At 59.4% G+C, this 27,914-nt stretch overlaps 1 protein-coding gene across 1 annotated transcript; it reads left to right on the top strand.

Annotated features, from left to right (window-relative positions):
- Positions 1-28: 28 nt before the first annotated feature.
- On the top strand, positions 29-27,593 carry RAB44 (RAB44, member RAS oncogene family). Its single transcript, XM_017345077.3, has 14 exons — positions 29-101; positions 4,398-4,616; positions 12,094-12,205; positions 12,877-13,051; positions 14,194-14,340; positions 14,822-14,912; positions 15,261-15,356; positions 15,579-15,766; positions 16,123-17,597; positions 18,790-18,871; positions 20,246-20,360; positions 21,675-21,776; positions 23,832-23,908; positions 27,142-27,593. The coding sequence occupies exons 2-14, from the start codon at positions 4,410-4,412 to the stop codon at positions 27,230-27,232; spliced, it is 2,958 nt and encodes a 985-aa protein (XP_017200566.3). The 5' UTR covers positions 29-101; positions 4,398-4,409; the 3' UTR covers positions 27,233-27,593.
- Positions 27,594-27,914: the final 321 nt, after the last annotated feature.

Below are 27,914 nucleotides of genomic sequence, written 5' to 3'. Positions count from 1 at the left end.
GATGAGGCAAGAGACAGGGCTGTTAACAGGAGCTCTGCCGGCAGCTGCCACGGGTGCAGGAGCCCCGGGCTGCGTGAGCCACCAACGGGAACCTTCCAGAGGTGGGAGCCGCTCAGCGTGAAAATGCTTCTGTTACTTTGGAGGGGTGGGGGCAGGGAGGGTGGGAGCCAAGGTGGCTGTCCAGCTCCTGCGACAAGGGTATGAAGGGCCGAGCCCTCTTTTCTCCGGTGTGTGGGGCCCTCTGTGTGATCTTGTGGAGGGCAGTGGAGGGCAGCTGGAGAGCGCTAAGATGGCTGTGTGCCCTTGGGCAAGTCCCCTGGTTCCTTGGAGCCTCATCTCCGTGGTAGGGAGGGAGGGAGGCGTGAGGGCGGCCCCTTGGCAGCCTCTCTGGCCCAGCACTGGGACAGTTTGGGCGCAGGGACTCTGGCTGGGACACGAGAGAAGTGGTATGTAAGCAGATTCTGAAGACGGGGGGTGGGGAGTGTTTGGGGAGGTTTAGGCACCTGCAGACTCCATGTTGGGGTTCTCCCGCTGCCCTGGCCTGTCCTTACTCGCTCTCCCTTTCCCTGTGGGCTCCCTTCTGTGAGCCCACGGAGCGGGGGCCCAGCGGCAGGACTCCTCATCCTCATGCTGGCTTCAGGAGGTTTTCTTAAAGCGGGAGAGGTTGGTGCAGGGCTGCCGAAGGCAAGGGCAGAGGGAGTGAGGGGGAGCGGGGCCCCAGCGCTGACTCAGACTCTCAGAGCAACCACAGGGGGGCCCCGGCCCAGGCTGATGGCCCTAACAGGTGTCGCGCCTGGAGTGACAGGGGTGGGTGGGTGGCAGCCGGGAGGGCGCCTTGTCAGGCCCCTCTCTGTGGCCTGACTGAAGGGTGTTCCTGATGTCACCCCGACTGATGGGGACGAGCGCTCGGGGTGGGTTTCAGATGGCCTCTCTGCCCCAGGTCACAGCTGAGCGGGCGGCCAAGGCCCCACTGCTGGGTGGGGTGTGCTGGGGGTGCTGCATTGGCCCACACTGCCTGGGAGGGTCGCGCCATGGAGGGCAGCAGGGCTAGGGACCCCCAAAAGCAATGCCGAGGGCACCCCATGTCCCAGAGGCCTATGAGACATGGCCCTCCTGTCTCTTCCCCTAGTGTTTTTGTTCTGGAAGCTTCCACACTGGGCGTCTTCTCTCACTGCCTCACTCGTGCTGTCCCTCTTGAGGGGTAGGCGCGTCACTGCTCCGGGGACTGGGTCTCGAGGAAAAAGACCCCACCCAATATCTACTCTGCTCCGAAGCCAGGGTAGACCCTCAAGCAGCCTCCTGCCCACTGGAGCCCGGACACCGTGCCCACTGGAGCCGGAGAGCAGAGTCGCCTGCTCATGGAGGGAGGGGCTTCCTGCCCAGGGGGAGGAGGAGGGAGGTGGAGGGTGGCTTTCTGGGCGGGGACCGAGGTGGCCCCAAGAGGCATGCAGCCTTGTCACTGCCCACAGGGCAGCGGGGCTGGGGGTGGAGGTGGGGGAGAGCAGTTAGCCCAGCAGAGGGACTTCCGGATCCCACCCCTGCCATCTCATTCTTGGCTTCTTACTCTTCCTGCTTTTTAGCAAGAAAACTTGGCAATCTGCAGAAGGGCTGAGCTGACAGTGCAGCGCGTGCTGTCGTACGGGCTCTGCCATGTTGATGCCTTTGTGCCCTCCTCCTACACACACACACACACACACGTGCACGTGCTCACACACACGCATACACAATGCACACACGCACACACATGTACACACCATACACACAGATGCCGGCATGCACGCGTGTGTGCACACATGCACAGAGACATACTTGCACACACGTGCACATGTACACACGATGCACACTCACACATGTGTATACACACAATGCACACTCGCACACATACACACGCACGTATACACACACAATGCGTACACAGAGATGCCTGTGCACCCACGCGTGCACACGTGCACACTTTGTGTCTGTCTATGCCTGTATCGGGGACCAGATGAAAGCAAACTGCAGACAGAAGCGCATCCCGAGCTGCTCCAGCGCAGGCACAGGGGTTCCCCTGCGTGACCCCAACACCTTGCCTTCACATAGCCCAGTGGCCCCCAAGTGTCCCTTATTCCTACCGTCTTTCTGAAAGAGAGCCCAGTTAAAGATCACGCCTGATGGCTAGGTATCTTTCCTCACGATACAGAACTGGCCCTGTCTGGTTTCCTCTTTTTTTTTTTTTTTAAGATTTATTTATTATTTGAAAGACAGAGTTACAGAGAGGCAGAGGCAGAAAGAGAGAGAGAGAGAGAATGAGAGAGAGAGAGAGAGAGAGAGAAGTCTTCTGTCTGCTGATTCACTACCCAATTGGCTTCAACGGCCAGAGCTGCACTGATCTGAAGCCAGGAGCCAGGAGCTTCTTCCAGGTCTCCACGTGTGTGTCGGGACCCGAGGACTTGGACCATCCTCTACTGCTTTCCCAGGCCATAGCAGAGAGCTGGATCGGAAATGGAGCAACCAGGACTCGAACTGGCACCCGTATGGGGTGCCAGCAGTGCAGGCAGCGGCTTTACCTGCTGCGCCACAGCGCTGGGCCTTCTGGTTTCCTCTTTCACAACCCTGACAGTTGTCTGGCAGAACATCTCACATTCTGATGACAGTGTGAGTGAGTGGGAGGAAGCAGGGAGTAACTGAGGGCTCAGTGCTTGTCCAGAGCAAGGCTGGGCACCATGAGGGGGTCCAGGGTTAAGCAGCTAAGCTATGTCACCTGCCCCAGGAAGCCCTCTCTGACTGGCCCTGACCAGAGCATTGCTCTTTCTCCAGTGCTCTCGCAGCACTTAGCCCACAGTCTGCTGCTCCTTCTGTGCTGCACTGTGGGTATTCTTGTCCTGCATGAGGCTCTGCCTGGGTGTGCAGGGCATGTCCTGCACATGGGTGCCTGGCCAAGAGGGCAACTGGGCACTGGAATCCCGTCCACATTACACTTGTCAGCTGTGGGTCCGGCACCTGCCAGGAGGAAGAGGCACCTCGCCCTAACTTCCAATGGAAACACCCGGGCCCCTGGCAGGCCTGCTTAGCCCTGGGCAGGCATTTCGTGTGCGCTCAGTAAGGTCTGTTGCCTATGCACGATCCAGGGCTCGGGAAGGCTGGGGTACAGGAGTCTCGGCAGGAGAGGTGTGCTCCAGCCTGTGGCCAAGTGCGCGGTGGGGGCGGGGGGCCCTGGCTTGTGCACCTGCCATTCCCATAGTGGGAGCATCCCTCAGTGGCTGATGCTAGGCCCCGGGTGGGGACAAGGTGTGCACAGCTGGCTGTCACGGGCGCCCCTGAGGCTCTGCAGGGATGAGCTTAAAACTGCACCTGAAACAGAGCGGGGGGGGGGGCAGGACCCTCCTTCACTTTGAAGTTTGCCCCCCACCCTGGGCCCCAGCCAGGTGAGGTGCTGCTCTGCCAAGTCCTAGGCACCCTGATGAGGGAGGCTGGGCAGTGACTCCAGGCCCTAAAATGGGCCAGCGTCGCTGCTGGCTTCACTCAACCAGTCTACGGCTGTTGGCCGTGCAGAGAACGCCCAGGGAGGGGGTTTTGTTCCTCTGGCAGGCGCAGGCCTTGCCTTGCTGCCCCCAGCCTTCATGCGTGCTGGTCTTGGTCTCCAAGGCCCACCCGCCTGCCTGGAACCAGCGCCAGCGCCACCTCCCGCAGGAAGTGCCGGCTGTCCTGCCATCTCTCCGTCTGGTGTGTGTGCCCTGTGCCCTGGGGGCCTCCCCTGGATGACAGGGGCCTTTATCCACTGGCCGACGCCGCCTGGGTGAACTGGACACCCTTCCCGGAGCCCCTGCTACTGTATTAAGCAGCTGGCATCAGGTGCTCCACAGCCCGCAGAGACACGTGTCAGGGAGCCGACGTCTGCGTGCGCCTCTGGGATGGAATCCGGCAGCCCCGGGGAATTTGTACCACATAGGGATTTGCGCTGGGACGTCTGCGACTGGCGCGTTGGCGTCCGGCGGGGGCCTTCTCCCTCCGTCCTCCCCTGGTGGGGGACAGACAGGCGAGAGAGGGCAGGAGGGTCCCGTGCACACCCTTGCTCAGGGACCCGCTCCTGCAATAATGAACCCATGCCCTGTGGGAGACCCAGATGGAGCTCCGGGCTCCTGGCCTCGTCCTGGCCCAGCCCTGGCTCTTGTGGCCCTTTGGGGAGTGAACCGGCTCAGGCTGTGAGGGCGTGTGGGTAGCTCGGGGGAGAGCACTGTAGACCCAGGGGGCTCCAGCAAGGGCAGAGCCCCCCAGCGCGATGTCTGGGGGCCAGGAGGCTGGCCGGGGTTGGGGAGGGGCCCTGGGAGGATGGAGAGCCACAGGAGGGTTTTGAGCCGTGAGGTTTGGGCTGTGTTCAGTGGCCCAGCGCTGTGTTCCTTCTCCTCTGTCCCCAGGTCCAAGGCACCATGGAGAGTGGACAGAGGGTGTCGCGGAGAGGCCGCAAACTGGGCTCCAGTCGCCGGCGGCAGATGAGAGAGCCGGCCGATGGCCAGGATGCCCCGGTGGCCCCAGAGCCCCTGTCCTGGTCCGCTCAGACACAAGAAGAGCTGCAGGATTTCTTCCAGGACTGTGGGGCCAGGGAGAGGGGTTTTGTCACCCGCCAGGACCTGGAGGTGAGCCCCAGACCCTGTCCCACCCCCTGAATGCCTTCCCTGCTGTCTCTTGACAGCCCTTGTCCCAGGAAGGCACAGCTTCCTGTCTTCCGATCCCTTTCCCGTCTCTCCCAACTAAAATCGGCTCTCAATGAAGGCTAGAGATTTGTATATACTAACATGTACATGACTGATATGGCTTTAACATTTTAACAAAGGAAAAGACTTTAAGCCAAAGAAATCACTTTGAAAGGGTATAGTTTTAGGCCCATTGAGCAGAGAAGTTAATCTAGGGAAGCAGTCAAAACCCTAGAAATCAAACTACGTCAATGACTATAAACTTCAAAGAAATCTCAGACTGGGGTGGTCGTTTAGCCTAGCAGCTAACACAGCAGTTCAGATAGGCACAGCCCGTGCCAGACGAACTCGGCTCGGTTCTCGGCTCCAGCTCCAGCTTCCTGCTGGTGCAGACCGCGGGAGGCAGCAGTGTTGGCTCAAGCGATCAGGCTCCTGCCACCCATGTGGGAGGCCTGGATTGAGTTCCTGGCTCTCAGCTCCAGCCCCGGCCAGGCCTGGCTGTCGCAGGCATTTGGGGAGTGAGTTACAGATGAGACCTCTTTCTGTAGTTGTCTCTACACTGGTCAAATAAATTGAAAAAATAAACAAAATGAACACAAGATCAGCCATGGTTATGCATCCCAGCAAGGAGTCTCAGGCCATGGCCAGACCAGGGGCGAGCCACGGCTTCTTTTGGTCTGTCTTCCTTCACTGCACGGGGGCTGTGCGAGTTGGGGGGGCGGGGGCTGCTGTCTCCTCCTGGTGCTATGCCATGCTCTCAACTTCAGCTGAGCCCATCAAAACCGGCCCCGCAGTCCCTCCAGGGCCACAGCAAGTGCGAGAGCTGATGCTGAAATACACCCTCCAGAGTGGCTAAAAAAGCGCCATTTGGGCCCACACATAAGACGTGACGCAGCTCTGGTCTGATACGTGCTGGTTGTGCATAAGCGAGGGAGCCGGGGGCGGGGGAGGGGGGACGCTGGCTCGCTGGAAGAGCGCGGTGCTCCTGGGCGATCTGAGGGGAGGGCGCTGGGCCGAGGTGGCTGCGTGCAGTTTTGAGACTGGCTGATGTCCAGCAGGCCATAAATCTCTGGGGTTATATGCTCTGCCAGACAAATATTCTTTTCATTGCTCCTGGACAAAAAAAAGTACGAGTTAATGAGTAACTGCAGTGCGTCTGGGGCTTTTTAATTAAAGGTAAACAATGAAAAGAACCAAGTCCATTCCCCAGTCTAGACAACGCCGGCTCGTCTTTGCCTCCCTGTGCTGGTGCCAGGGTCTGCCGTCCACCTTTCTGCCTTTATCCCAAGTGTCAGATGCTTTTCTCTGTGATTTGGAAGAATCCCCAGAGCTTTTCCGTGAGATATGAAAGGCTGCTCTTACCAGGTTTTGGCCTGGTCGCTCGCACAGGTGCAGCCAGGGTCTACAGCCGACACAGGGGCCTCGGTGAGTTTGCTCGGCAAGCTGAACCCTGCAGTCTCCAACCATTCCGTCTCTGCCCAGAGGTTTTCATTTGCAATCTTAGGTTGCATTTTTTTTGAAAGATTTATTTATTTATTTGAAAGGCAGAGTTACAAAGAGAGAGAGAGAGAAAGATAGAGGGGTGTTCCATCTGCTGGCTCGCTTCCCTAATGGCCACAACAGCTGGGGCTGGGCCAGGCTGAAGCCAGGAGCCTGGAGCTTCTTCCGGGTCTCCCACATGCGTGCAAGTGCCCAAGCACTTGGGCCATCCTCTCTGCCTTCCCAGGCCACAGCAGAGAGCTGGATTGGGAGTGGAGCAGCCGGGACTTGAACCGGTGCCCATGTGGGATGCTGGTGCTGCAGGCAGTGTTACACCATAGTGCCAGCCCCTTAGATTGGATCTTTTAAAGAAATGTTTATTTATTTGAAAAGCATGGTGACAGAGAGAGGGAGAGACGGAGATCTCCCATCCACTGGTTCACTCCCCAAATGGCTACAACAGCCTGGGCAGGGCCAGGCCGAAGCCAAGGGCCCAGAATTCCACTCGGGTCTCCCATGTGGGTGGCAGGGGACCAAGGACTTGAGTCATCCTCTGCTGCTTCCCAGGCGCATTAGCTGGGAGCTGGATCAGAAGCCAAGTAGCGGAGACTCCAACAGGTGCACTGGCTTAACCCTCTGCGCCACCACGCAGGCCCCAGGCTAGATTTGCAAAACCTCTGTAATTTTGCCCTTCCAACGAGTGACAAACTGTCCCGGTTTCCAAAGGACTGGGAGACTAACACCAGGCAAACTGGGACGAGCTGCTCACTCTACTTCCACACTAAGGCCAGGAAACCAAGCCCCAGACAGGGCCTCCAACAGGTGTCCGCTGCAGCATCCCGGTTTCTCCAAGGCCCCTCTTCTTGGAGCGGGCTCATCACGCGTGATTCAGTGAGGCTCGTCCTACGGAACGCCGGTCCGGGCGGGGCCTCGGTGGCATGATCGATCAATGGCGTCTCATCCGGGTAAAGCAGGAGGGTCCGCTGAACTTGCTGGGGTGACTCCACTGGGCGGGCAGAGAGGAGATCCCATCGCAGCCGTGGGCTGAGTCACGAGGCGGGGTGGTGCGGCGCCGATACCGTTGTAAAAGCTTCATTTCAGTTTCTGAACATGTGATCTACCACGCTGACATAGGAAGCGCCTCTGCCGAGGTCTGTTCAGGGCAGTAGGAAATGCTGTCAGCCGCATGGCAGCAAGTAACCACAGCCGTGGCTCAGGCCTGGTGCCAGCTCCTGTCCTGCCGGGTCCTGGCTGAGCTGTCTGAGTGCGGGCTCAGGGGTGCTGGACGTTCTGTCCCCCCCAGCTCGGCCAGCGGCCTGCACCCTGGCAGGTGCAGTTGGTGGGAGCTGGGGCACAGTGCCTTTTCTGTACGCTTTAAGCTTCCCTTGCTTTGTTGAAGATGCCAGCTGTGACCTGCACTTGTCACAGAGCCCCTGGCAATGGGAGGAAAGCAGAAATTGGTGTGGTGACAAGACAGAATGGTTGCACATGTTTGTGACAGTAACCATCAGATACCATCAGAACAGGGCCTGGGAGAGCTCTCCATTTCCTTAAGGGCTCGACCAGTGGCTCCCCCTGCAGGCAGGAACGTGTTGCACATAGCAAGGGCATTGAGAAAGCAAGTCCCTGAGTGTTGATGCAACGGGGGCAGGCATGTGGCGCAGTGGGTTGAGCCACCCCTTGTGACACCAGCATCCCATGTCGCAGCACCAGTTCAAGCCCCGGCTGCTCGGCTTCCCATACAGCTCCCTGCCAATGCACCCGGGAAGGCAGCAGAGGATGGCCCAAGTGCTTGGACCCCTGCCGCCCGTGTGCGAGACCCAGTGTGTGAGACCCAGAAGGAATTCCAGGCTCCTGGCTTCGGCCTGCTCCAGACCTATTGTGGCCATTTGGAGAATGAACCCACAGGTGGATTTCTTTCTCTGTATCTCTCCTTCTTTCTGTAGTCTTCTGCCTTTGATACAAGTGATTTTTTTCGAAGAAACATTTACAATGGCAGCATCCTGCTTAAGTGAACTTAGCCTGGGAAAGGCTGAAATCTCTTCTGGTTTGCTCACTCTTCTCCCGTAACTGAGGGATTTAATAAAGACAAAGGTGTTTTTTATTTTTTTTTTCTACATTTGATCAGATATAATGTGATGGCAAAATCAAAAAAGCTGCCAGAGAAGATCTGTGCTCTAGATTAGGCTGGGACCGTGGGAGCCCAAGCAACAGTACTTGGTTATCTAGTTCATCAAAATGACAACAAAACACAGTGTTTTGAAACAAACACAGGCGGTAACAGGATTGCAAGACCATCTAGTTCCTACCTAGGGAGCCATCTTTGCTTTTTGTTTTTTTAAAAATTAGGGCGTGGGCCAGCACTGTGGCCTAGTGGACTAAGCCTCTGCCTGCAGCACCAGAATCCCATATGGGCACTTGTTCATGTCGCAACTGCTCTTCTTCCGATCCAGCTCTCTGCTGTGGCCTGGGAAAGCAGCAGAAGACGGCCCAAGTGCCTGGGCCCCTGCACCCACATGGGAGACCGGGAAGAAGCTCCTGGCTCCTGGCTTCGGATCGGCGCAGCTCCGGGCATTGTGGCCATTTGGGGAGTAAGCCAAGAGATGGAAGAACTTTGTCTCTCCTTCTGTCTGTCCGCAGCTCTACTTCTCAAATAAATAAATTAAAGTCTTTTTAAAAAGAAAAGATAATGAGGGCATGATAAGATCGCCACACAGCAGAGAAGATGGCGCTGCCGCGTGCACTGCTGACACAGCATGGATAGTAGCTTCTCGCCAGCCCTGGCAGACTGCTCAGAGCGCTTTATCACGTTCACGTAGATGAGGCCAAGTGCTTGTATTTAATAGACTGATTGATTGATTTGAAAGAGAGAGTTCCAGCGAGAGAGGGGGAGAGAGAGAGAGGGAGAGAGAGAGAGGAGAGAGAATCTTTCATTTGCTGGTTCACTCTGCAGATGTCTGCAACAGCTAGGGCTGGGCCAGGCGGCAGCCAGGAGTCTGGCGCTCCATCTGGGTCTCCCACGTGGATGGCAGGGGCCCAAACACTTAGGTCATCTTCTGCTGTTTTCCCAGGCACATTAGCAGGGAGCTGGATCAGAAATGGAGCTTCTGGGACCCAAACCATCGCTCATATGTGATGCCCGCATCACAGGCAGCAGCTTCATATGCTATGCCACAACGCCAGCCCCTTTGTGGCTGCTTTATTTCACTTAGCAGAATGTCCTCAAGGTTCAGGCACCTTGCAATATGTGTCAAAATTTCCTCCCTTTTCCAGGCCAAGTAATATTCCATTCTCTGCATAATGCCTGTTTCTTGCTCCCTGTATCCATGGGTGGACATCGGTTGCTTCCCTCTTCTGGCCACTGTTGATAGTGCTGCCATGAAGAGGGTTAATGAAATATTTACTTGTATACTTTTTTAAAAAAAATTATTTACTTATTTAAGAGGTGGAGTTACAGAGAGGAAGAGGCAGGGTGGGAGGGGTGAGGTCCTCCATCTCCTGCTTACTTCTCAAATGGCCACAATGGCCAGAGCTGGGCCAGGCTGGAGTCAGGAGCTTATTCCAGGTCTCCCATTTGGGTGCAGGGGCCCAAGGACGTGAGCCGTCTTTCCCAGACCAAAGCAGAGAGCTGGATCGGCAGTGGAGCAGCCAGGACTCAAACCGGCGCCCATATGGGATGCCAGCACTGCAGGCAGCAGCTTACCCACTCCGCCACAGCGCCGGCCCCATACAGTTACATTTTTGTAAACCTAAACATGTAATAAGGAAAAGGTTGACCTGTTGGATCAGGAAGCGAAAAGGAGACATGTAGAAATTCATTATTATCTGGTTTTCTCTCAAAAAAATCAATCCACATCTTATTTTTAAAAAAAAAACCAGAATGTAAATTTGTGGTATGCAGAGGAAACACAGCTAATATTTGTGTTTTATAATCCAAATATTAAACCAGAATAATTTGTCCAAAGATTCATCCAACTTACGAGAATCTGGGTTCGTTAAGGATTTTCTGCACAGCAATTTCTTCGGCGAGGGTTTATTTCAGGGTCCGGAACCTTGAAAGCGCTGGAATTTCATTCTCTTTGCTTCCCGTTACTTGAAGAACGTTGGTTTAGGGGAACACTTACTGCTCCCTGGAAGCCAGTCGGTGGAGGGCTCCTGGAAGAGACCAGGTCTGCTAAGCTACTGATGTCTCCCGGGAGCAGGTGACTGTGGCAGGGAACACCGGAAAGTTCACGGACAATGGAATTAAGGATGTGTACCTCGGTGCACACTTTGAAATCCACGCGTAGTTTTTCCATAACACACTTCCACCAACTCTTTGAAGACCTAACGATGCATAGATGTCAACATTTTTGGCATCAAAGTAAAGTTATGTTTTAATTCTGTGTTCCATGAACTTTGTATATTTGAGAGGAAGAGAGAGAGAGAGAGAGAGAGAGCGAGTTGCCACGTGCTGGTTCAAGCCCCATTGCTCTTGTTGGCTGAAGCTGAGACGTAGAGTCAACACAGAGTCTGGGTTTCCCAAGTGGGTGGCGGGAACCCGGGGACTTGAGTCATCGTGCCTGCCCCCGGTGTCTGCATCAGCAGGAAGCTGGGAGGCAGAGTGCGCATGACGCCAGGCATTCCTGTACGGAATGGGGTTTCCGTAACCCTAGGCTGAGCAGGCACGCGAACTTTTCAGAAGTCTGCCTGTATCACACCCACGGCAGGGGCCGAAGGCTTGCCTGCATCACAGACTTGGAGACACGCACACGGAGGGTCTGGCTTAACTTCTGCAAGTCCAGCCACAAGTCCGCAGTAAACCAAGGGGGCGGGGAAAGCTGCTGTTGCAGTGCCGGCATCCCATACGGGCGCCGGTTCAAGTCCCGGCAGCTCCTCTTCCAGTCCAGCTCTCTGCTGTGGCCTGGGAAAGCAGTGGAGGATGGCCCAAGTCCTGGACCCCTGCAGCCACATGGGAGACCCAGATGCAGTTCCTGGCTCCTGGTTTTGGCCTGGCCTGGCCCTGGCTGTTGCTGCCATCTGGGGAGTGAACCAGCAGATGGAAGATCTGCCGGAAGACCTCCTTTGAAGACCTTTCAAAGGAAAGGAAGACATAATTTTTAAAATGATTCTTAAAAGTTGGTTAGTAGGGCCGGCGCCGCGGCTCACTAGGCTAATCCTCCGCCTAGCGGCGCCGGCACACCGGGTTCTAGTCCCGGTCAGGGCGCCGGATTCTGTCCTGGTTGCCCCTCTTCCAGGCCAGCCCTCTGCTGTGGCCAGGGAGTGCAGTGGAGGATGGCCCAGGTGCTTGGGCCCTGCACCCCATGGGAGACCAGGAAAAGCACCTGGCTCCTGGCTCCTGCCATCGGATCAGCGCGGTGCGCCGGCTGCAGCGGCGGCCATTGGAGGGTGAACCAACGGCAAAGGAAGACCTTTCTCTCTGTCTCTCTCTCTCACTGTCCACTCTGCCTGTCAAAAAAAAAAAAAAAAAAGTTGGTTAGTGTCCAACAGGCCACAGATCCTTGGAGTCCTCTATTCTACTAGAAAACAACGCTTTGCTTCTCTCCCGGAGACGGTCTACAGTGAGTAAGGGTCTAGTCTGGACCCTCACTCTGTCAGGGGGATGTGCCCACTCCTGCAGCTGACAAGATGCTTGGTGGCCGCGGCCCCCTGTGCTGCTGGGAGGACGTGAGGTCGGGTGGTTTCTGGACCCTGGTGAGCACGTTCTGGTCAAGGTTCTTTGTCAAGGTCCTCAAAGGGCGGGACTTAGGACGGATGCGTTTTGATGTTGGATGGAGAAAAGGACAAGGCCTGGAGCCAGCTCAGGGCTGCGCTGAGCCAAGAGCTGCCAAGGATGGGGCCTCCCACGAGGCCCAGGGCCGGTCAGTGGGGGAGCGGGAGGGCGGGGTGGCCCACAGCCTTGACCTGTGGGAACAGCTGCCCGCTCACTCCTTCCTTCCAGGCAGCCAAGTTCAGCTTCCTGGGCAGCGAGGACGAGCTGGAGATGATCTTCGACTGGGTGGACGTGGAGCGGAAGGGACGCCTCTCCCTTGAGGAATTCAGCTCTGGACTCAGTATGTCCCTCCTAGGCGGGCCTCGGGGGCGCCCTGCATAGCCAGTGTGCCTAGCACGGGGCTAGGCTGGGCTGGCTGGACAGGCACCCGTTTTCCCAGCCAGGGCAGCTCGGAGCAGAGTGCTCTCCTGAGCCTCCCCTTCCTCCAGAGAGGCCTCCAGGCTTGCTCTCCGATTCCCTCCCCCGGGAAACTTCCCATTCTTGAGATCTCGGTGGGGGCCTTGGTTTCTACCAGAGACGGCTCATGCTTGGGCTTTGGGGGAGGGAATTTTAGGGCCCAGGGAGCAACAGAGGGTGGGGGTGTCCCAAGTGCTGAGCCCCTGCTGGGAAGGGCTGCCCCTGCACCTGTCAGCTGCTGTTCTCTGTGGTGGGGGACCCTCTGGCCCAGGTAACGGAGGAGGGGGCAGGTTCCTTTCGGGGGACCCACAAAGCCATGCAGAGTCTCCACAAGGTTGCAGAGAGCAGAGAGGGAGGTGTGGAGTCTGCATCTGCAGGCTGGGGCCACCCCAGGCGTTGGTTGCTCCAGGTCGGGGGGCAGCAGTCAGGGCCCGGGATTGGTGGGAGGTGCAGTGGGAGCAGGGGCTGATCTGTAGATGGGGAGCAGACGCCCAAGGTTGATGTGAGGAATGTGGCCCACCCCGCTCTGCCCCTCTGTCCGCCTCCATCCCACAGAAAACATCTTTGGCTCCAGCCTGTGCACCCACAGGCTCAGGAGGCGGCGGCCACGGCCCACTAAGAGGTTACCCACAGCCACCAGCTTCCTGGAGCTGGAGGAGGCCGACGCCGAGGAGAGAGAGGCCTTCCTCACCTTCACGGAGCAGCTGGGGACTGGCCCCTTCCTTCCCGAGTGAGTCCTGTGCGGCGTGGGTGCAGGGGAGGCACTGTCGCAGGCACAGGGACCCCCGGTCAGGCTGCAAGGTAGGGCCCGAGTGTAAACCCCAGCATGGCCACTGGGCAGCTGTGTGACCCCCCCCACAGGTGTTCTGACCTCTGACCTCTGTCCCCCTCTGCAGAAAGAGCATGGAAACCATTGTGGGGGTGGAGCGAGCGCTCAGGACGTCTGCCCGCGGGGGGGTCCTTCCTACCCGCACACTCCCGCCTCGTCCTGCCCCGTGCGATCATTCCCCACAGGGAGGAGCAAGTTGGGGTGTCAGCCGCCCAAGGGTGCTCACGTTCTCGGAACCATGCAGCTCCCCTGGATGCCTTTCTCAACTCAAACAAGGGGCCCCCCAGGGGGTTTCAGGCAGGTGCAGGGACCAGAGGCCATGGCCTCCCCTCTGTCTCAGCTGTGGGCATAGGGGGTTCGCTCATGCCCAGAGGAGGGCAGCCCTGTCTGCCGTTGGCCCCTCCACATCGCTGGAGCCCCCAAGGGAGCTGCCCTTGGATGTCAGCCCACCCACCTACCTGGTGAGGACAAGGTCTCTCCAGTTTAGCTCCAAGAGGTGGGGCCAGGAGTTGTCGGGCAGGCAGGGTGAGACTCGGGGTGCAGGCTGGAGAGGCAGGGATGAAGCTGTGTGGGGGCCATGCATGCCCCGGGCAGCTCGTCCCAGGCTTAGCCCCTGGCATCTACCTTTGTGACTCGATTAGCCGAGTTTGCCAAGGGCCAGCCATGCACCAGGCCCGGAGCCAGGCTTCCTACGGGCTCGCCGCTCCCATCCCAGCTGCCACCCTGGATGGCTATTGGCCTCCCCAGTTTACAAATGAGCCCAGAGAGGCCATGGGTCTTGCAAGAGGTCACACAGCTGCCGCGTTGGGGAACCCGGAAAGCAAATGGAATCCTGCAACCGGTGGCTCCCAGGTCTCTCCCCACCCCCACTGCTGAGCGCACGGCCATCGGGAGGTCAAGTGTCCTGGGCTTCAGGAGGGGAGCAGGTGCACCTGGGAGAGGCTCTCTGGGAGAAGATGGTGTTCGAGCTGCACCTGCGGCTGTGAAAGTTTTGTGGCCCCCGCCCCCCAGGACCTAATCCTTGCCTGTGTGTCCCTCCCCAGGCAGGCAGAGATCTGGCAACTGTGGAAGAAGCTGCGGCAGGAGGAGCCCCAGCTGGCAGGCAACCTGGAGGGCTTCCTGGCCAGGATGAGCAGCCGCCTGCAGGAGGTGCAGGCCAGCAAGGAGGCGCTGGAGCTGACCCTGAGGAAGTGAGCTGGGGGGAGGGGGGACCCCGGCAGGGCAGCAGTAGGCGCTCTTTATAGGAACTGAATCCCTGGCACCTCCTGGGGCACAGCCTGGGGGGCTGCGGGGGCAGAGCAGAGCCGCAGGGAGAGGGGGGCTCCGGGACCTGTTGAGAGGACCGAGTTGGTCCTTTCGAAAGCATGACAATGGCAAGTATGCAGTGCGCCGAGCTCAGGGGCACAGCTCACGGAGTTCACAGCCTGTGTGGTGGCCCTGGGCTGCGAAGGACACAACCCGTAAGGGTAGGCGCCCTGGGGACTATGTGACAGCACCGAGGAATCACCAGGAGTCAGTGTGGTGTTGTCAGGGTGACAGGGGTCAGGGACGGCCCGAAGCGCCAGGCGAGCCACGGGACGGGCTCCAAGTCTAGGCCAGGTCAGTGCTGCCAGCGGCAGGGGCCCGCAGGTGCTGAAGGGCTCCCTGGTGCCTGCCCTCCGCCCCTCCCAGGCGTGACTCTGACCACCACCGCGAGGTGCAGCGGCTTTATGAGGAGATGGAGCAGCAGATCGTCCGAGAGAGGCAGCAGCTGCAGGCTGAGGTGGGCTCCTTGTCTGCAGCCGGCTTACCCCAGCCTGGCTCCTCTGCTACCTTCACAGCGCGAGGCAGAAGGTCGCGGTGGGGGGAAGGCGTCCTCTCCCTGCTCTGAGCAGCTCGGGTTCCCCTGAGAGCCGGGGTGGAAGTGCCGGGTCTCGCCCCCTGGTGCTCCTTGCCGGTTCTCGCTGTCCCCGGAGCTGGTCCTCTCGCTCCCTGGACCCCCATCTCTCTGTGGCCACAACCTAGGCGGCGACCAGAGGAGTAGTCCTGGTGCCTGCGCCCCAGTCCTGGGTGGCGGTGGCGGGTGGGGAGGGCAGTGCAGCCGGGAACTCTGAGCCTGTCTGCTCCACAGAGCGACTCCCGGGGCCTGGCCCTCAGCTCCCAGGTGCACGACGTCCTGGCGGCCAAGGAGCTCAAGGCGCAGCAGCTGGCCGCTGGCCACAGGGAGGTGAGTGCCAGACTGGCCGAGGGTCCTCAGGGCAGGTTGGCTCCCATTAGAACAGCCCCCCCCCAGGGTGGGGGAAGGAGGTGCCACGGGCCCTTGGGGCTGGGTAATGCAGCTAGGAACGCTGGCCGCTGGCCGCAGGGCAGAAGCTCCGGGTGCCGCCCCTCGCTGTCCTGCTAAGAGCCATGCAAAAAAGCTTGGCTTAGCCGCCCCCCCCCCCCCCAGCTGGAGGCCCATCTCCAGCGCCTCAGCAGCACCCAGCAGGAGGCCAGCGCCGAGAACCTGCAGCTTCGGGAGGCCCAGCGGGACCTGGCCGGGCAGCTGGAGGAGGTGCGGGGGCAGCTGCGGGCGACCAGGGGGCGCCTCGCCTCCGCCAGGGCCCGAGTGTCCTGGCAGACAGAAGAAGAACCAAGGCAAGTGCTGTTACCCCCGGGCCTGCAGGAGGGAGCGGGGAGAGAGGCTCTGAGCTGTGGCTCTGGTCAGCATGCTGGCCCGAGGTGGTTGGCCTCCAGCCTCTGCACACCTCCCAGCACCCTGGCCGAGGGGCGTCGAGTGGGCACCGTTTTCAGATGAGCTCACTGAGGCTCAGAAGAGGGGAGGGCCAGTGCGCAGGCTCGTACTGCTAAGACGTGGGCGGACACACTCACACACTCACACTCACGCAGCCCTCCGTCAGGGGGCAGCACTGGGGAGTACGCATCGGGTGGTGCCGAGATGTCCTGGGCGGGCAGGCGCGGCTGACACCTTCATGTCCCCGCTTCCTTTCCAGTGTCCCCAGCACGAGGGAAAAGGTCCCGGACCCCCCAGCCACCGCCCCCGAGGAGGCCCCCCTGCCTGAGCTGTTTGGGGACAATGATGACTGGGACCAGCTCCTGAGCGGCTTCCGCAGCCCTCCACGCGGGGCTCTGCAGCTCACCTGGAGCCCGCCCCCCACCCCAAGAGCCGCCTCAGGCCCCCAGACGCCCCGTGTGGTCAGGCAGATCTCTATCTCAGAGCCACAAGCCCTGCCATCGGCGCAGGAGCCAGCTGCACATTCAGATGGGGCTCCAAGCCTCCTCCCTGGGGTGATCGCCTTGGCCAAGGGCAGGGAAGGAGTAGAGTGCAGTGGGCGGGACATTGGTCCAGAGCCACCAGTCCAGGCTCAGAGCCTGGAGCCCACCCTCAAGCCAGGGCCCCCAGCAGAGGCCCATTTCCTCTATGACCCCCCAGGAGCCCCAGGTGAGGAGTCACAGAGCCTGGGGGCAGCGGCACTGCGCATGCTCATGCCCCTGGAGGGTGAGCCCCCTCCCCAAGTGAGCGCTCCCCCTCCCCAGGCCCTGGCTGGGCCCAGCAAACAGTCCCAGGTCCCAGGCCCCAGACCCCAGGGCCCCGGGCTCAGATCTGCTGCTGCCGAACTGCCCAGGCTGGGGGCGGCCCGCTCTCGGGACTTGCCCGACACAGGCTCCGAGTCCAGCGCAAGGTCCCTGGGGGCCCTGGCCCCGCCGCTGGGGTCAGCCGAGCCCTCCCAGGGTCTGGAGCCTGTGAGTCTGGCTCCCGCAGAAGGCTTGGAGCAGGGCCAGCTAAACCCAGCCGGACAGGAGGGGCCTCCTGGGGGACCACAAGACGCTCGTGGCCAGGGCCCCGGGCCCAATGGACAGCCGGCCCTCCCCCACCAGGGTCTGGAAGAGGAACCCAGAGAGGAGGAGGAGGAGATAAAAGAAGTGGGGGGTGGCAGCCGGTCCCCCGGCTCAGTGCAGGCACTTGAGGCTCCTGGCCTGCCGCCGGGGCCTGGGGAGCAGACCCAGGAAAGAGCCCTGCCTGCCCCTCTCCCGTTGCATGCAGCACCGGCTCGAGCAGGAACAGAAGCCCCTGGTCCCGGCAAACCGCCCCCTGCCAGTGGTCCCCCTCCCACAGCTCTGCCTGGGGCCGCAGCAGGGCCTCAGGGGCCCACACAGACCTTCCCCTCCGGGCCTGAGCCAGGAGCCCAACCCAGGCCCCCAGCCACAAATGCGCACCAAGAAGGACGGCCAGGCTTCCCTGGATCCCAGGAGGCCAGGGCAGAGGGCCGGCCTGGAGACCCAGGAACGGACTCCGGGGAGGCTGGGCGGCCCCTGGCCCCGGGGGACCACAGGCCTGGCGAGCCTCCGGTCTGCCCTGACTATGTCTTCCACGTTATCTTCCTGGGAGACTCCGGCGTGGGCAAAACATCCTTCCTGCACCTGCTGCACCACAACAGCTTTGCCAGTGGCCCGACTGCCACTGTGGGTAAGGGCCGGGAGTGGGGGTGGGGGAGGGGAGGGGCAGAGGAGCAGAGGTGGAGGAGGGGAGGCCCAGGGGCCGAGCCTGACACGCGGCAGCAGGCCCGGAGCAAGCAAGGTGCAGGTGTGCCCGGGCCACAGCCAGCGTTTCATACGGGCATCATCTCACTCTTCCTAATTGTCTCTAATTACAGGCGATTTGCTTTTTCTGCATTGATCAGATTAGCTTCTTAATGGGCCACAGCCACAAGGCGCCCTGCAGTTTGGTGCCAGTGCTAGCTGGTGGTGAGGGCAAGCAGGTCTCCACCCATGTGGGTGTGAGCAGGCCACGGCAGGGCCAGGTCGGGTCGCTCAGGCAGGAAGCCACCTGGGGCGAGTCACACATCTTACCCAGAACGCCTCTGTAGGGGGTGGTAAATTGGGAACCCAGGTGTTGGGTCCAAATCCCAGCTCTGCTGCTGAGTAGGGGTGTGAGCTTGGGCAACTTGTTTGACCCCCCCGCCCCGAGTCCCCAAATCTTCACTGCTCAGTGAGGACAACAGTAGAGCCCACCTCCAAGATTGGGCTAAGGATTCGTGTCTTGTGTCTCCAGATAGTGGACTCCCCCATTTTTATGTAGTAGGAAGCTTCTGGAAAATTCAAAAGACAAACACACAGGTTGCACTAGTATCAAAAGCCAGGGCAGGCATGCCATACACTGCCGGCCAGCTGGGAGCACCTGAGACCCAGGTGCACGCCCAGATCTGTCAAATCCCAGCCGCGGTTTGCTGCCATCTCTCCTGGCTTAAAAATCATGAGGACGAGCCTGGCTTCCCCACGGGTGTCAGCTACGGGGCCCGACTTGCTGTGATGGCCCGGGCAGCTGTCCCCACAGCCAGAGCTCCTCTGCCCCCGCTGGAGTGGCCGGCCCACCTGCGGTCCAGTGGGAGGGCAAGATACACACAAAGAGGATTATAGAAACGAAGTCGTGAAACCTGTTTGCTGGGTGGCCTGGAGCTAAACAGTGTGAGGCAGTCATGTTGGCACGACTGGCTCCATGTGGCTGGGTGGTCTGGGAAGGCTTCTTGGAGGAGGTGGGCTCTTGAGTCAGGCTGGGATTTAGACAGCAGAGAGGACCCAGCCACCAGAAGCTCCTCCTCCCCTGTCTCAGCTGGGGGCTGGGGACGGGTGGCCTTATCCTGCCCTGCTGTGTGTCCTAGGAGTGGATTTTCGGGTCAAAACCCTGCTGGTGGACAACAAGTGGTTTGCACTGCAGCTCTGGGACACGGCTGGCCAGGAGAGGTAGGGGCATTTCTGCATCGCGTGTGTCAGGGGACTGGGCTACTGGGGTGGCCGGGCCCGGGCAGCTCGGGCAGCATGGGCAGGGGGCAGCCAGACGGGCAGGGGGCAGCCGGGCAGGCATGAGGGTTGCACATGGTCAGGAAGCACAGAAGGTTGGTCCTGGGGGACAACGGGGCAGACCCAGAGGCCCCCTCCATCTGCAGGGCACGTGTGAGGGCCAAGTCAAAGTGGCCGGTCCTCAGGGCACAGCCGCCCAGTGGTCATGGCCTCCCCCTGCCCTCCTAGGCAGTAGAGGTCAAGACCCCCTTCTAGAAGCTCTGTCCATGGCTGAGCTCACACAGGACCAGGTCACTGAGGGGACCATGGCTGTTTCTGCTAGGGGACAACCCAAGCGCCCAGCAGCCACAGTTAAATACGTTAGAGTGGTGTGGTGCGACAATGAAGGCACAAGAGATGGTGGCGTCCCCGGGACACCCTGCCGACAGGAAGAAGCGGGCAGAACCCTGGTCATTAAGGAACCCAACGCGTGATACACGCCATGTGTGCGAAACGGGGGAAGGCTCTGTGTGTGTGTGCGCAAGTGTGTGCATGTGTGTGTGTGTGTGTGCGTGCGTGTGTGTGTGTGAGGGAGAGGGAGAGAGAATCTTGAAAAAGTTCAGGGAAGGGCCGCCGTTGTGGTGCCGCGAGTTACGCTGTGGCTTGTAGCGCTGGTATCCCATATCAGAACTCTGGTTCAAGTCCCAGCTGCTCCCCATCTGAGCCAGCTCCCTGCTAATGCACCTGGGAAAGCAGTGGAAGATGGCCTGAGTGCTTGGGCCCCTGTACCCACGTGGGAGACCCGGATGGAGTTTTTGGCTCCCAGCTTTGGCCTCGTCCAGCCCTGTCCATTGCGGCCATTTGCGGAGTGAACCAGAGGATGGAAAATTTCTCTCCCTCTCTTTCTCCCTCTCTCTGCCTCTCCCACTGTCTCTGTTGCTCTGCCTTTCAAATAGTCAAATCAATATATCTTTTTAAGAAGATCCAGGGAAAATGTTTATTACAAAAAAACTACTCATGGATTCCAAAGATTTTTTACAACAAAAATAGAGACCATTTAATTGCATTGTCCATGAACTTGTTGAAGTCCCCTTGTACATAGGATATCTGGGTATATGTAACATACATCTGGAAACTTGTTTAGAACCTGGGGGCCGGGGGCTTTCCCTGGGTGCCTCTGGCGCCCTCTTCAGTCTGAGCCGGGAACTGCGACCTTGGTGACCAAAGCCAGGCGGAAGGAACCAGGCACCCATCCTCTCAGGAAAGCGATCCCACTTCGCAGAGGGGGCGGCTGAGGCCTGGAGGGGCCGGCACCCCTGACACGGACGCTCTGGGCAGGTACCACAGCCTGACGCGGCAGCTGCTGCGCAAGGCCGATGGAGTCGTCCTCATGTACGACGTCACCTGCCAGAGCAGCTTTGCCCGCGTGCGCTACTGGCTGCACTGTCTCCAGGTAAGCAGCTGTGGCCCCCTTTTGGCGTCAAGGGAAGTTTGTGTCCTGCCCTCTCCTCCTTTTCTCCCAGGCTTACCAATGCCACAAGAGATCCCGGTGACACCGAGGAGCCACCGGGGGCCGGTGTGGCTGGATGCGCTGAGAACTCAGTAGTGGAAAGAAACCACAACCACCTCATACGGTCTCCAAACCAAACTACTTCCTCCAGCCCGTGGCTGTTTCTTTCCGACATGCAGCAGCTCTGTTTGTGACACCGGAGGTTACTGCGGTGGCAATGCTGTTCTAGGGGGTGATCCCTCTGTAGGCAGTCCCATGCTGTCCCCCACCCCCACGACTCCATGCGTGGATAGTGAGGTTTTGCAGGGAGTCCTAGCACGGCAGGGGGTAGGACATAAGCTTTGTTATCTTTTCTCCAGAACTTTCTCGCCTAGCAGGAGGGAGGCAAAAGCGCAGCATAAGGGGTGGGGGTAGTGACGCAGCAGGTTATGCTGCTCCGTGCGACGCCAGCATGCTGTATCAGGGCGCCGGTTCGAGTCCCGGCCACTCTGCTGCTGCTTGCAGCTCCCTACTGATGCGCCTGGGAAAGCAACAGAAGATGGTTTGCGTGCTTGGGCCCCTGCACCCACATGGGAGACTTGAATGGTGTTTCAGGCTCCTGGCTACAGCCTGGATCAGTCCCGGGTGTTGTGGCCATTTGGGGAGAGACCCAGCAGATAGAAGATCTCTCTCTCTCTGTGTCAGTCGCTGAAATAAATAAATGCAACTTTAAGAAGCAGCAGCAGGCTAAGACGACGTAGGAGGAGAGGTGCTGCGCTCTGGGGTCTGCCAGGACCTAGGTGTGGAGCCCAGCTCTGTGCCTCTGGACAAGGGACCCCAATGTCCCGACTTCTCTCCTGGGGAAGTCATGAGGATGGAGTGAGGATACTTTCTGCACACACAGCTTGCAGTAGTCAGTGCTCAAGTCCTCAGACGCTGCTGTTGCCACTCGTGAGCCATGTAGCACAGGTGCAAGGCAGGCTGTGGAATCAGGTGGAGGACGGTTTAGCAAAGGGCAGAAGAGAGGGGCATAAGCAGGAGCCATCCAGGAGGGCTCCCGGGAGGAGGTGCCCTTGAGATTGGCCTTGGAAAGTAGGTGAGACCTTTGTCAGCAGAGAGGAGGGCAGGCTCACTGCCGATGGGGAGTGAGGAGTATCTGAGAAGGGTGTGGCGCGGGTGTGGCATGGGGGTGGCGCCCTCAGTGGGACCTGCACTGCCCCCCCCCCCCCGGGGCAGGTCTGCAGTGGGTGTGGCTAACAGAACCTGTTCTGTGTACAGGACGCCGGGGCGGACGAGGTGGCCATCCTCCTCCTGGGAAACAAGACGGACTGCGAGGAGGTGCGGCAGGTGCCTACTGAAGCTGGGCGGCACCTGGCCCAGGTGAGCATGTGGGGCCTCCCAGCTGGCACTGGGCGGACCCTCTGTGATGGGCAGGGGCCAGGGGCCGGCCTGGCCTGCGCGAGCAGGAAGGGGGTGCATTGTCCATGCTTGACCACAGCCTGGCCGCGTCTGCCTCCCAGCTCCCCCAGGCCGCTGGCACCTACCTGCCTTTAGACCCAGACCTGTGGCTGGAGCGGTGGACATGACACCGAACCCTACTGCTGAGTCAGCAAAGGCCCCACCTACACAGAGCAAAATCTTCACTCCCAACTCCCCGTCCCCCTGGTCTCTAATTAACGCTCTCCCTTCTAATTTATTCTGTGTCCAGACTCACAGCCTTCCTGGGGAAGAGCACATCAAAAGCCAGGGGCTCCCGGTTGTTTACAGCTGGGACTTAAGCACATGCCACAAAGTCTGGCGAGCAGCAAAGAAGGAAAGAGAGAGAGATGGCTCCTCGCAGGGTGGGCGCCGCGGGCTCCACCCCTGCCTGTCATCCCAGGGGCTCCTGCTTGGCGGGAAGTCTTCCCTCGCTAGGGCGGGGCTCCCCCCACCCCGGGACGCAGTAACCCCACCTCCGGAGCACTCCCCACGGGGCCACCCGAGGGCCACCCACGCCCCGTGTGGAATCCCACGTGTTGGCCTGGGGATGTCCTGGGTGGCGCTGTTTACCAGGCGAACTCTCAGCTGCCGTGGGGTTCAGGTGGCCGCCTCTGCCTCCCGGCATTTGCTGTTGAGAACCCAGTGCCGGGAAAATATCGAAGGGGGTGCGGAAGGCTGGATTTCCTCCGTTTGCCCTTCCCCCCTTCCCCGCAATGAAAAGGCCACAAAATCCAGAGCGGGCAGATCTGCTCCATGCCAGCCAGCGAGAGTGGTTTCCGCCCTTCCGAGGAGGGGTCTTTGCAAAGTCCATGGAGAATGTGTATTACCCGCCCCTCCCAAAAAACAACAAAGTTTTCTTGCACCAAAATAAGCTTAGTGTTTAGTTCCCCAAGAACTTTTGGAAGCATCTCTCTATACTTCATCTTCCAGTCTTTCTCCCAGTGAGAGGTGTTTTGAAGTGGAGAACGTAACCGATGGTTACAAAGGGTCCCCAGACGCATTTCTCCCAGTTGGCATGCGGCGTCTCCCCAAGGCCACTCCAGGGGCTGTTGGTGGTCTCCAGGGCAGAGCCCTCAGTGCCTGGGTCAGCCAGAGTGGACGGGCTGTGGCTGGTCGAGGACTGATGGCCAGGAGCCCAGTGGCTGGGGCTGCTGCTGGCCTCTCACGGGTCTCCCCTGGTGGTGCGGCTGTTGCGGCGCTGTGGGTTAAGCTGCCACTTGGAACAACCACCTCCCACATCCCACATCCCATGTCAAGTGCTGCTCTGCTTCCTGGCCAGCTCCCTGCTAGTGGACCTGGAAAGCGGCAGATTATTGTCCAAGTGCTTGGGTCACCCCTACCCGCATGGGAAACCAGAGGGCCTTCCTGGCTCCTGGCTTCAGCCTGGCTCAGCGCTGGCTGCTGCAGGCATTTGGAATGTGAACCAGCAGATGGAAACTCTCTCTCTCTCCTCCCTCTCCCTCTCCCTCTGTCACCTGCCTTAAAAAAAAAAAAAAAAAAAAAAAAAAACCACACACACACACACACACACACAGCCACAAACATTTGTTTATTTGAAAGGCTGAGTTGCAGAGAAAAAGAGAATCTTCCATTTGCTGATTCATTCCCCAAATGACCACAATGGGTGGGGCTGTGCCAAGCTGAAGCCAAGAGCCTGGAACTTCATCCGGGTCTCTTCCATGTGGGTGGAAAGGCCCAAATACTTGGATCGTCTTCTGCTGCTTTCCCAGGCACATTAGCAGGGAGCTTGTTTGGAAGTGGAGCAGCCAGGACTTGAACCAGCACTCATACAGGATGCTGGCACTGCAGGTGGCGGCTTAACCCACTGCACCACAATGCCAGTCCCTGTCACCTGCCTTTTGAATAAAAACCAAAATCCTTAACAAAAAAGTGCCCCCGCCCCCCCAGTCCTGAGTCTCCCCTAAAGTGCCTGCGCACTCCCTGTCTGGCCCGCAGGAGCTGGGGGTCTCCTTTGGGGAGTGCAGCGCTGCCCTGGGTCACAACATCTTGGAGCCCATGGTGAGCCTGGCCAGGTGAGTGCCGCCGCCCTGCCCCTCTACTCCTGACCCGGGTCCCCATGTCCCTGTGTCCGTCACAGCCTTGACGAACGGTAATCACTGACGCTCGTTCTGTCTTCTCCATGTCCCGGGTTGGGGGGGGCGGGGCAGAGCCCTGTCTGTATTGCTCAGCCCCACCCCCCTCCCCCAGCCGAGCTCAGTGAATGAATGAGAGGAGTGATACATAGCACACAGGAAATACACCGTGAGCAAATGAATGAGTGCAGGAAATGGGCTGTGAACCAATGAAGGGGCTCCTCCTGCCCCCCCCCACCCGGCCATCCCGTCCCTTCACGCCTTCACGGGCCTGGCACACACCCAGGTTGCATGGCCCCAGTCCCCAGCCGTCTGCCTCCCTGCTCACAGCAGCCCCCGAAGGTGCCGGGGCAGACAGGGCAGTCAGAGCCTCTGGGTCTCTACTTTCCTGGTGCCACAAAGAGTGCAGGGCAGGGCGGAGCTGTGGGGAGCAAACCGGACTAGACTGAGTTACTGGAATTAAGACTTATTCTATGCATCTGCTCTCCCACAATATGGCGCTGGGAGAGAAGTAAACAGCTTCCGCACAGCTGCCTCCAGTTCAACCAATAAACTGTAGGACTTGCTACTGATTGGAGGAGAGCAGCGTACTCGGCGTGTGGGCAGCCGAGTTGGGATTGGCGGAGGAGGACTATAAAGGAGGAGAGAGACGGCATGCACGAGGAACATCTAAGGGGAACATCTGAAGGAACACCTGTGCAGCCCCCGAGAGAGCCGGCCGGTGGTGTGCCGCTCCCCTGCGGAAGTGGGGAATGTGGCCAGGGGGAACTGCCCTTCCACGGAGGTGGAAGGGATAGTAGCCAACCCGGGAAGAACCAGCAGCAAACCCGGGGAGGGCCGAGCAGACGAAAGAACAGCGCAGGGTCCTGTGTCGTTCCTCCACGAAGAGGGGGAGCGACATAATGGTGCCGTGACTCGGATATGAAGCCTAGGCAGGGCTTAGTGTCGTTCCTCCACGAAGACGGGGAGCGACATAATGGTGCCGTGACTCGGATAGAAAACCTAGGACGGATAGGAAACCTAGCTCGGATAGGAAACCTGACTCGGATAGGAAACTTAGGACGGATAAGAAAACCTAGGAGAGAAGAAACGGGAAGAAGCAGGAAAATACCGGAGAGAGAGACTAGCAAAGAGCCTAGGTGCCGGAAGAAGCTATTGAAAGCCTAGGCATAAACTCGGATATGGACTGTGGGAAAAAAGTTAGGATTGAAAGCGAAAGTGAAAGCTTTCATAGACTCGGATGCGGACTATGGCGGGGAAGCTAGGAGATTGAAAGCGAAAGTGAAACCTGGAGGAGGCTTGGACTCAGATACGGACTGTGGGGAGTAGCCAGGAGAAATGAGAGGAATATTGTTGGAAGAAAACTTAAGGAAACATACCGGGTAGAGAGAAATGTTAGGGAGGATGAAGCCGCGAGTGCAGGCCAAGCCATCTTGGAATTCTTCAAGTCACCCCGGGGAGCAAGAGGCGAAGATCTGGAACCAGAGGCAGAGACGTGGGCCGCCAGGATTCACCAGGTTAGTCCGGGGAACTTGGACTGAATGCCGGTGGTGGCGGAAACATTCGCGGAAGCCGCCGCGTGCAGAGAGAGCACGGGGCGTTGGCGCGAGGCCGTGGTGCGGGCGCGAAGTGCGTGGAGACCGCGGAGCGTGCGCGCAGAGCCGGGAACCCGCCGGCGGGGCGAGGCGCCGGGAAGCCACGCAGAGCCGTGAAGCCGCCGCGGGGCGGGCGCCGGCGGGGCGAGGCGCCGGGAAGCCGCGCAAAGCCGGGAAGCTGCGCAGATGAGAGAGGCGCGGGCTGAAGCGGCTCAGCCGGGAAGCCGCCGAGAAGCCGCCTCGGGGCGGGCGCAGCCGGGAAGCCGCGGGGATAAGAATGAGAGCGGGAAGCCGCAGGGATAAGAGAAACAGAAGTTTAGAAGTAAAGTGAGAAAAATAGGAATGCTGGAAGATAGAAGTAAAATGGGAGAAATAGGAATGCCCGGAGATAGAGAAATAGAGAAATAAAAAGGCCTCCCTACAACACTGCAATGTGAGAGCTTGGATTCGGTCTGCCTAATCAAGTGAGGCGATGAGCACCTGCGGGCAGCTAGCAGCTTATGCGCCGCAGGTCACCGAAGACAGGCACGAATTAACATCAGTAAGGCTTCCCCACAATACAATATTAGGCTTGGATTCGGTCTGCCTGATTTAAGGCGGTAAGCACCAGCAAGCAGCTCGACCAGAGTATGAGCTGCAGGTCACCGAAGATAGGCACGAACCAACACTAATAAGTCTCCCCCACAATACGGCAATGAGAAGGCTTGGATTCGGTTTGCCTGATTGCTAGGTTTTGTAAGCCCCTGCAGGCAGAGCAGAGCATGCGCTGCAGGGCACCGAACACAGGCACGCATCAGCGCCTAAAAACCTCCTCACAACATGGCGAAGAGAGGACCCGGATTCGGTTTGCCTGATTGATAGGACTTTTAAGAACCTGTGGCAACTCTAGCAAGTAGAGCAGAGTGTGTGCCGCGGGACACCGAAGACAGGCGCGTATCAACGCCAAAAATAAAAAGAAAGGGGGATCTGTGGGGAGCAAACCGGACTAGACTGAGTTACTGGAATTAAGACTTATTCTATGCATCTGCTCTCCCACAATATGGCGCTGGGAGAGAAGTAAACAGCTTCCGCACAGCTGCCTCCAGTTCAACCAATAAACTGTAGGACTTGCTACTGATTGGAGGAGAGCAGCGTACTCGGCGTGTGGGCAGCCGAGTTGGGATTGGCGGAGGAGGACTATAAAGGAGGAGAGAGACGGCATGCACGAGGAACATCTAAGGGGAACATCTGAAGGAACACCTGTGCAGCCCCCGAGAGAGCCGGCCGGTGGTGTGCCGCTCCCCTGCGGAAGTGGGGAATGTGGCCAGGGGGAACTGCCCTTCCACGGAGGTGGAAGGGATAGTAGCCAACCCGGGAAGAACCAGCAGCAAACCCGGGGAGGGCCGAGCAGACGAAAGAACAGCGCAGGGTCCTGTGTCGTTCCTCCACGAAGAGGGGGAGCGACAGGAGCAAGTTCGAGGGGGAGGTCAGGTGCAGCCCCCCCCCACCTCCCCCACACCCATGCCCGCCCCCCACCGCTGCTCCTGGGAGGCGGGGTGGGGGAGGGGAGGGAGACTGACACCCGGGCACGGCCAGCAGGTCCCTGAGGGTGCAGGAAGACCGCCTGAAACGCTCGCTGGTGGACATGGTCCCCAAGAGGCCACCCAAGAGAGCCGGCTGCTGCTCCTGACCCCAGATGGGCGCCACCCCTCCGGGTTTCCTGCTGCTTAGCCTCGGTTGCCTTCCTGGATGGACACGGCCCTGGCCGAGAGGACCCGGAAGATCACCCTGGAGTTGGGACTCGGCAGTGGAAACGGGGCTCGGGGGTGGGGCAGCGTGCAGAGGAAGAGTCTAGAAAGGCGACAGAGGAAGGTCTCTGGGAGGGCGTGCAGTTGCAGGGCGGATGCGCAGGTTCCTGTCTCCAGAGTGTCCACGGCGGTGAGGTGTTCCTTGTACATTCAGAAAAATGACGCGGAGGAGCAGGGCGGGCACCTTGCGAGGCGCTGGCCGCCCGTGCTGCCCGCTCTGCGGATTAAAGATGCCCCATGCTCCGGCTTAACTCTCTCAGTCTTGGGGAAGGATGACATTCAGGTGGCCCCGCAATCCCTGATGTCCTCCTGCCTTCCCGGGCCTCAGGACCCGCCTCCAAGGGCTCATGCCCCTCCCCATGCCATGGTGTCCCCTCCCCCATCACGGCCCTCTGCCCTGGGGAGCAAGCAGGGACCGGCATTCAGACTCCCCCCGACCCCCGCTCCTCTTGCAGCTTTGGCAGGTGTTCCCGGGTTTGCACAGGGGTCCCCTCCTGAAAAGTGATGGCGACCGGGGTCCCTCAAGCCATGAGCGTGGAGAGTGGCCTCTCAGTGTCACATTTG

Source organism: Oryctolagus cuniculus, chromosome 5 (genome assembly GCF_964237555.1).
Source record: "Oryctolagus cuniculus chromosome 5, mOryCun1.1, whole genome shotgun sequence".
NCBI lineage: Eukaryota > Metazoa > Chordata > Mammalia > Lagomorpha > Leporidae > Oryctolagus > Oryctolagus cuniculus.
This window is presented reverse-complemented; position numbering and strand designations above follow the sequence as displayed.

What these genes read in the sequence shown, in the direction of transcription:
- RAB44 (XM_017345077.3), top strand. Translation starts at nt 4,410, where the DNA reads ATGGAGAGTGGACAGAGGGTGTCGCGGAGAGGCCGCAAACTGGGCTCC. An exon ending in ACTGGCCCCTTCCTTCCCGA is followed by an intron (nt 13,052 to 14,193) that starts GTGAGTCCTGTG and finishes GTCCCTCCCCAG; the next exon opens with GCAGGCAGAGATCTGGCAAC. An exon ending in TGGCCCGACTGCCACTGTGG is followed by an intron (nt 17,598 to 18,789) that starts GTAAGGGCCGGG and finishes TGTGTGTCCTAG; the next exon opens with GAGTGGATTTTCGGGTCAAA.